This window comes from Cenococcum geophilum (assembly GCF_001692895.1).
Source record: "Cenococcum geophilum 1.58 unplaced genomic scaffold K441scaffold_2, whole genome shotgun sequence".
NCBI classification, from domain to species: Eukaryota; Fungi; Ascomycota; class Dothideomycetes; order Gloniales; family Gloniaceae; genus Cenococcum; species Cenococcum geophilum.
In genome coordinates, this window is record NW_027137560.1 from 5,365,500 (window position 1) to 5,374,770 (window position 9,271).

General features: G+C 39.1%; 2 protein-coding genes across 2 annotated transcripts; one reads left to right on the forward strand and one right to left on the reverse strand.

Moving 5' to 3' along the window:
- Window positions 1-523: 523 nt before the first annotated feature.
- Window positions 524-2,877, reverse strand: K441DRAFT_106665 (uncharacterized protein). The gene is made up of 4 exons (XM_067639936.1): window positions 2,789-2,877; window positions 2,326-2,735; window positions 1,740-2,114; window positions 524-1,626 (listed from the first exon to the last, which is right to left on the reverse strand). The coding sequence occupies exons 2-4, from the start codon at window positions 2,724-2,726 to the stop codon at window positions 624-626; spliced, it is 1,779 nt and encodes a 592-aa protein (XP_067510142.1). The 5' UTR covers window positions 2,727-2,735; window positions 2,789-2,877; the 3' UTR covers window positions 524-623.
- Window positions 2,878-3,166: 289 nt separating this feature from the next.
- Window positions 3,167-4,795, forward strand: K441DRAFT_601365 (uncharacterized protein; the record flags this gene model as incomplete). The annotated part of the gene is made up of 3 exons (XM_067645229.1): window positions 3,167-3,320; window positions 3,362-3,524; window positions 3,576-4,795. The coding sequence occupies exons 1-3, from the start codon at window positions 3,249-3,251 to the stop codon at window positions 4,793-4,795; spliced, it is 1,455 nt and encodes a 484-aa protein (XP_067510143.1). The 5' UTR covers window positions 3,167-3,248.
- Window positions 4,796-9,271: the final 4,476 nt, after the last annotated feature.

Here is a 9,271-nt window from a genome sequence, read left to right on the forward strand (position 1 = left end):
AGCAGTACCGTATCTTTCTAATTTCAAGCTTCTATGAATTTTGAGATGAGCGTTGACGAGATTTGGCGTTGCATGTGAGAAGATGTGCTATCTTAGCTCTGCCATAATTGGGCATCTGCAATCGAAAGGTTTGTGCTCGGGGCATTAGAGGAATTCGCCTGATCTGAAGGGCATCTTTCGACTACAAACATGGTCACATGGGAGCTCAAAGTTGCAGAACGCATTTCTTAGTTTCGTAGGCTCATGATCTGCGCGGACTGCCAACATGCCCCAGGGGTACCATGTTGCTTTTGCATTACACCATCCGCTCAAAATGCTGTATGCATTGCAGTGCGTGGTGACTCTGGAATGATCGATGTAACTGTCGGAGCAGGAGTTATTATGAGCTGGAGAAGAAAGGGTAAATTTAACGCGTTTAGCCATGGCAAAGACAGTTATGGCGGGCGTCTGATGTGCTTATGAAGGTTTGAGCAATAATCTGCAGATCTTTAATGCTTGCGATAGAGGTATTGGTGTGAATGAGGTGTAGGTGGACGCGAGATGGAAGCTTTGACTCTGGTGGAGTGAATTAGAAAAACAATGGCTCTTGTCGGAGGTATCGGCGTCAAGCCACTGCAATCTCTTCAACTTTTTTCCTCTGCTGCTTCCCACAGGCATCTCTCGCAAAGGCATATGCCTCCAAGTGCTCCAATAGCCCACTCACGCCTCTCCTTAACTGGTAAACGAACATCACAATAGTGGCTCAACAGCTCTTCACCTTTACGGATCCCAGGACTACGCCTTCCCTCCTTATTTTTCCATGCGACCATTTTTTCTCGAGTCCAAAACTTAATGCTGCCCTGCCACTCCCATGCCACATTCGGATCACAGCTATGATTGGCGAGACACCACAGTGAATGGACTGCACTAACTTCTGGTCTTCCGTCCGGGCCTTGTCTAGCAGATGCAGTACCACGAAACTTCGCGTACAAAGTGTTGAATACCCAAAAGTCGTATCGGGAATTCGTCTCGAAGATGTTTACGCCCATCTTCTCCAGCATGTGCAACGGCGTCAGTATATTAGCATTGAACGAAAATGGAAGTGTCTGAGGTACAGAGGCGAAGGCATCGGGTATTTGGCCATCTCGACCAGTATGCCATACTTTTTCCAGAGGTAGTCCGTGGTAGTCTCCCCATATATACTTGACCTCTTTCAATTCAAGGGGATGGACATCCTGAGTCTCTGCCATAGCAAGAGCACGGAGAAGGAGTAATGAATAGAGAGTGTCTGCTGCTTCCGTTGCGGGGATATCTTTGGAAATGAGATCAACGACGCAGCCACAAAGGGCAGGGTGATAACTGGATTGAGCCAGATCATGGCACTCAAGGCTACAGTAGAAGACATCATCGCAGTCTTCACAATAGATTTGCTGGTTACTGGAAAGTGGGCCCTCAGGTGTTTCAGTTGTTGCATTGTCTTTAGGCAGAGTAGCACTGCAGGCATCGCAGAAAAACTCGTGAAGTCGTCCAATGGCCGTCAGCACGGACTTTTCCTCCAGTATTACCTCACCCGGAGGAATATTTTCCCTGGCAAAGATCCCAAGCTGCTTAATGTATTTTGAGGGCTGACCTGTGATAGCCGTTTCGCTATGCAGACACTAATGAGCCTCATGACCAGAATATCTATACTCACCACTCAGAGCGAAAGGGTTTTCGACTACGATTGAAGTGACTGGATCCCAGGATGATTTAACACTTACCCATCGGATGCCGCTTTCCCAGCATCAAGTAAAGGAAGATTGGTTGCAACAACTTCCAGTTTAGGAGCAACATTACTCATCTCATTATTGAGAAACTGTATGCTTTCAGCAGAAAACCTATCTGGCTCATAGCTGTTCCAAGGATACAACTCCCGACGAACGTATCCACGTTCCGGGTAGTCGTCGACGTGGATGTTTTTCTGATCCCAAGTGATGTTTCCGGACTCAAAGTGTGACCGGAGCTTTCGTTCTAACCTCTCTTGGATAGAGACCAATTGGAGATCGCCTGGGAATATTCTTGAAACTCTCGAGTAATAATCGAAGGCACTCTTCAGAGAACCGCATGCTAGAAGGCATTCCAACAAGAAAAAATATCTGAGTATTGATGAGTATACTCCATAGTTATTAGAAAATTTTGCAACTTTTGCGACATCAAAAGGAGAAAAGAGAAAGCGGTAGAAAAGTATAGCATAGAACCAACTGTATGGATGTCTAAATATGAAAAATAAGGCACATGGACGAAGAGGATACAGACCGGAAGATATCAAGAGTTTAAGCAGCGGACAATGAGAGTTTCAAGACCTACGCAGCCCTAGACCAGCATGTTTTCGCCCATACTGCTGCCTCATCATCCTCCACTTCAACATCTATTGATGATGTATGGTCGTCTTTAGAGGATTGTAGTCGTTCACCAATTTCTAAATAGTCTGCAGCCCTTTCCGTTCTTTTATGACCGGGGAAGTGCTTAATTAATTCCTTCGCGGCTTCAAGAGCATTTTCGTGGTATTCTCCTGCTTCGTCTACAACTTCATCAATAAGAAGAAGAGCTTTGTACGACTCGCCAGCGGCAAGGTCCGGGTATCCAAGAAGTTGGTATGATCGAGCTAGCTTGATACGTAGGTCTATACAGTAAGGATTGTTAGGAAGAAGATTTCGCAGTACTTCTAACTCGTGCAGCCTCAGTCCCAGTATTTCGCTATTCGACATCGATGGAGTCTGCGACAATTAGCCTCCTCTGCATGAAATGGCTAGTTGAAAATACTTCTGGCCTTTGGATACTACTGGCTTTGGAAGCTATACAGTCCTCACGGCCAACTGGCTTGTGTGCCTGCGCACAGTATAGGTTGTCGTTGCTAAGAGAGCTTCTTTCGCAAGTCGTATGTGTGATTTCCATTGGAGCAAGCTCCGCAGTATTCTTGTAGGGAGAGTATTTGGCAACCGATTGAGTTAGTGTATCTATAGAACTCTCCATCCCTTAAGGGAGTGAGAGGGTATTGAATTACGATCCCTCGCCGTTAGTAGAGGCCTGAGGTCATCAAATGTTGGAGTTCTAGATGTCAAGGGCTCGGCAGAATTTCCTCCATAGAAAAGCTTTGTTCACTCTACGGTCACGGCTTTCCCCATCCTTTCTCTTATCAGATCCCATCGAACGGAATTAGATGCACCTTACTGCTCTACGCGACTACATCAAAATCCATCTATATAGCCCCCCGTGGAGTGGTTGCAATCATGTTGCCGTCCGCCGCAATCATCGTGGCCCGCTTTCTCAGGGCCAATGGCTACAATGAGGCATGGGCTTTTGTAGACATCTTCACTAACTGACACAAGCTCATTTTCTCCAGACGCTGACTGCTTTTCTGAAGGAGGCAGGCCTGCCGCCAGATGCGGGTTCAACATCGAAGGGCGATTTAACAATCGAGCAGATTCTCCAGGAGAAGAAGACATTCGATTTAACTGTCAACTTCGAAAAACTCGGTGTTGATGACGGAGGCTGGCATGTCCCTGGTCAGTCCTATGTATAGCTAGAAGGAACATCCAAGGATTGACAGAGAGTAGCGCCAACCACCCCGGTTACCGTAACCAGTCTACCATCGTCATCGAACATCCTCAACGCTACGATCGAGCAACTAGTCCTGCCCGGGCAGACCGTTGCCAAACCACTTCTTCTCACGAGTGCGGCAGACCGTCGTCTCAATATGGTGGTTCCGGACCCGAAGGCTTTTGAAGTATTTCGCTCTTATCCGGACTTGCAAGACTCCCCTATATTAGATACAACCGTTCTCGACCGGAAATACCTCCTAGTCTCGAGCATGTCTGGTAGGATCAGATTATACGACTGTAGGTCGGAAAGTTTGCTGGACGAAAGAAAAGACCACACGAAATACGTAGTGAAAATCACAAGCTGGCAAGATTCAACAAAAGCATATATTGCGACTGCAGGGTGGGATTCAAAGATTGTTTTATACCGCATGAGTGTTTCAGAGGGTCTTAATCCTAGATTTGGTGAACCCCTCACTGTCATGAACCTTCCAAGCAACCCGGAGGCGATTCTTTTTATCGAGCATGCAGGCTCACCTCGACCTCTTTTGCTTCTCACACGGAGAGATTCCACATATCTATACTATTACGCCTTACCTACGCTAACAGGAAATGTGCGAGAATTTTGTCTGCTAGGGAAACAAAATTTGGCACCACATTCAAATGCGTGGGTTGCCTTTACACCAGCAGCGGTTGCTCTTTGCCCTACAGATCCATCCATTGTGGCAGTATCTACATCCGCCGTGCCTCATATGAAGCTGATCATCGTACGGCTCCTTGTTCCGCCGCATATCAGCTCGGTAGCAGCTGCAGCTACCGGACGTTCGGAACACATGACAGAGATTATCCCGCATTCTACTCAGGAGCTGCAGGACATCCATGTTACCACTCAAGCATCCCAAGCGCGAGCTGCCCTTGTGGTACAAGACCGAGAATCTGCTGCAATTCTAGTGCAATGTTCTACATTAGCCCCTCAGACTCAATACTCTACTCCAACGCTTGCCTGGCGACCTGATGGAAGCGGCTCGCGGGTGAATAGTGATGACGGGATCATCCGAGGGATCGAGGCAAGCACAGGGAAGCTCGTTGCCAGCTTAGAGGGTCATGAACCCGGCTCGAAGATCCGATGTCTTTGGGCCGGGCGAGTTAGAATAACAGAGGGCGATATTCAAATCGATGAGGAATGGGTTGTCAGTGGTGGATTTGATCAGAAGCTTATAGTGTGGAGAGTTCAATAGAGATTTAACTACTATATACATAATTTTTGTGATATCTACTTGGCTTCACTTTTCACGCAGCTCGTCCACTCGCTCTAACGTGTTCCACCGGTAAGCTGCGCACCCCACCAAAATCTAGAAAATTTAAACCCTTATAAATTATATAAATTTAATCCTGGCCTTTTATATCCACTTTAAGACTCTAGTTAAAGTTTAGAAATAATCTATTAGCTAGTTCTAGAGAAATAACAATTTAGTTTAAAATTAAGGGCTATAACTTAATATCTGTCATGTCCAAGCCCAACCCACTCGGCCATGCAAACTAAAAAGATAGCAGCAGTGTCTCGCGACTGGACGGGCTGCCGGTTGGAATGCCTTATAAGCTCTCCAGCCCATACCGCAGGTATGGGTAGCGCATCGCATGACAATATCTTAATTATTACGGACCTTATATCGGCAGTAGTGCGACTACTAAGAAGAGATATAAGCGGGTTGGTTAAGATAGTATAGGAGGCACTAGAACCAATCAAGCTATAGGACGAGGGGTAGCTAAGTTATATGGTTAGTTACGTTATAAGTTCGGAACGTGGGAATGTAGAAATATAGGAATATAGGTAATATACTAACGTACTTAATACATTTCTTAGGCGTAGTATTAAATACTTAAAGTGTTACGAACGCTTTAAGTACGATGTTACGACTACTTAGAGAGGAGTTGGAAGAAGCTAGTTAGTTGATATAAGCACGGTCTAGGATGGAACCCGTGGAACCATATGACAAGGAATGGTAAGCAGAGCCACGTGATGTGATCTATGTAATCTGTGTGATCTGCAAGATCTGTAATAGAGCGAATAGAGTAGACAGAGTAGATAGAGTAACGACTTTCTTAGGAGTACGGTTGTGTATTTAAGGACCCTTAGTCCCTACCTAGATAGTTCCTTTCTTATAGTAATTCTTAGAATATAATTAGAGTTAATCTATTAGGCAACCACTCCACTAGTTATTATTATGTTATTAACTTACTTATAATACCTATATACCTAGCCTATTAATAAGTTTACTATAGTTCCTGCTATAAGGCTCTATTATATAATTACTACTATAGTTACGGTTTTAATAAGTTAAATAATATGCCACTAAAAGCAGCTACTATAACGCTATTAACGGCGGTAACTACTTTAAGATTAAGTAATAATACTAGTATAGCAGACACTAACTTATAATAACCTATAACAGTAAAATAGTTATAAGAGATAGTTAACTAACTAATAGAAAATAATATAATACTTAAAAATAGGATTAACGGGATAGGAGTAGTAAAGATTAAGCTATTATTAATTAAAAGATTCTTAGAAGAAAGATTAAAGTTTAAAGGATTCCTTATATAAATGCACTTTAAGGTTTTATAAGAAGGAGCTAAGCTACTAATACCTATAGATTAAGTAGCGTATATAGGATTGTTTTTATTAAAAAGGGCACTTAAATAGTTTAAGCCTTACCTTATAGAGATATAAGTAAATAGAATAATAACTACGAACTAAGAAGTACGGTTTATATTCTTAAGCTAGGGTAGATTTACAGAGTAACTTATATAAATATTTAGAGACCTAAAGGCAATAACTATAGTAGAAAGAAAACTCTAAGATATTATATAATAAACTTTAGTAATTAAGTATATAACGTAGTTCTAAATACTAGTAATATAAGTTAAGTGGAATAATAAGGCGCTTATGGTATAGTATAAATAGGGACTTAAGGCTAAAGTCTAGGACGTAATTATCCTAATAGAAGATGCGGATACCTTAAGGGAACTAATAGATTAAGTAATAAAGATTAATAATAGGATCTACTAAAGGGAATAGGCTAAAAAGGGCTAGGATAGAGTTCTATAGTTATATAAGATGTAGAGTATATAATAACCTAAGCTAAATTAGAAAATATGGTATAGCGTAAAGCTAATAGACCTAAGTAGTACTAAAGAAACCTATAAAAGATGGAGTAAGAAACTATAGAAACCTAAAGGTTAAGGATTAAGTAATTATAGGACTAGGGAGTATAGGCTAAACTAGGGATCTTAGTAGTAGAAGACGTTTAAGCGAACTCTATAATAAAAGTAATGGTTTAAAGACGGAGCTTATATAAATTACGGAAAATAGAGTTATTTTGCTAAAAACTATAAGAGTGGTTAGAGTTATTACGTAGTAAAGGGAATTAGACTAGTAGTATATAATATATATATATAAAGGGACGATAGTATACTATAAGGAATAAAAGAATATTTAATTAGAAGTTTTACGTTTTATTATAATAACGCATACTAAATTTATAAAAACGCTAAGTATAGTATAAGCTATTGGCTACAAGAGCTAGAGTTAAGAGGACTTAAAGGAACTAAAGAGTTAGATAAAGAATAAAATTAATTTTATAAGCTAGATTAGGATATTATAGTAATATATAGATAAAGATTAGTAATAATAATAATAGAGTTAAAGTATTTATTAATTAACAGTAATAAGGATAGTAAAGGAACTAACTAGGGGTATCTAAACCTTAATAATGTAATAGAAGTAGAGACTAAGACCGCTATAAAGTAAGGTTTAGTAACGGGTATTATAATACCATTAGATATAACATCTATTGCTTTATAAGATAGAAGAAGTAATATTTAGAGATGATTAAGTAAGCAGATAACTGCTAGTGCTAGCTTACTACTTAATAAAGGCAAAAGGTTAAAGGCTTAAGATTCTTAAAACAAGATAAGAGATAACTAAGATTCTTAAGATAAGATAAGGTATGCTTAAGGACCTATAATGGACAAAAACCGATGGGATAGAGTAATAGCTTAGTTTAGTAATATATAAATAAGCTTAGGACGAAGTTTCCTAAAGGTATAAAACTCTTAAGATAAGATAAGTAAGATTTAGGACTTTTAAGATAAGACAAGGATACTAGTAAAGCCTAGCTGGACTAAGGCTAGAGTATAGCTTAAGAGAGAAGTAAGCTTAGGGTTAAAGAATCTAAGGGGTTAAGAATTTGGAGTATGAATAAGGACACCTATAAGAAAGAAGTAAGAGACTTTACTATAGATTAGGGAATCTATAGTATAAATAGTAGTTAGATTAGGAGATAGATATATAGACCTAAAAGACTTACTAGGCGAATGTAGTGTTTAACCTAAAGATTAAAAAGTTAATACAGCAATTAAGAAGTAAGAGAACTTCAAGGATCTAGTTATAAGATATAAATAATAAGAAACTATAGATGAGTTTAGAGTAAGAATCCTTATATAGTAAGAAAAGAAACTAGATATAAGATCTAGTATACTAGGTTATATAAGGGACAGAGCACCCGTATAAAGAATTACTAATAGGCTAAGAATAGGTATACTAAGNGCTAAGTGGCTTACTAAACTAGAAAACGAAGAGGATTTAGGGATTCTAACTAGGTTTAAAAAATAATATATAAAAGGCTATTATAACGCAGTAATAAGAAGATACTTACTTACGGATAAGCCGTATATACTCTAGTAGCTGTATTAAAAGTGGTATAGGTAAAAACACAACAATAAGTAGGAAGATTTCTATATATAGTTAGATAAAAGAGTTATCTAAAACCACCTAATTATAGAAAAAGTAATAAATTATATTAAGGGAGCCTTAATTATAATATTAAAGGAGCTAAAGAAATAATTAGAGGACTAGAGAAGTAAGAAGCGCGTCTTAGTACCTATAAATAAAGTCATAATGTTTAGATTAACGTGATAAAGGTTTAAACTTAAGGATAAAGATAAGTTAAAAGTTAACCTAAAGTACGCGGTATACTATACGCTATTATAGATTATATGCGTAGATAATATATATAAAATATATAAAAATTCAAAAGAGAAAAACCAGAAATACCCTATAAGGATGTATTGGGCGCTAGATAAGTAATAGTATAGAAATACTAAGTATATACACGGCTGGCATCTAGTAAAAGTTTAGGAGTTAGGAGACTTAATACTTTAACTAGAAAGATTCCTTATAGAAGAATGCCTAGATAGATAATAATGGTAGGAATGTTTAGAGAATACCTATCTATAGTATATTAAAGACAAAAAGCGGACTAAGTATTGGCTAAAGAATAAGTTAAGTGTATAAGGATTAAGTAGCTAATAGTTAGAAAAAGTAGAGGCCTATAGGACTAGAGGGAGCCAGTAGTAGAGCCTTAGACCTTTAAAGGAATTTAAGGATAACACCTAAATCTAAGAGTTAATTAGTAAGATTAATAGTTTAAAGCGTTAGTAGATAGTGGAGCGATATAAAACTATATCTTACTAGCAGTAGTTAAAAGGATAGGGCTACTATATAGGCAAAAAGAGCATCCCTATTTATTAGTAACAATTTTAAAAGATCTAATAGCCTATAGAGGAGGTATTATTAATCTTAAAATAGAACCTATTTAGATAACCATTAAAGGGAGATAAGTCAAGATATCTTTTAATATATTACTATTAGG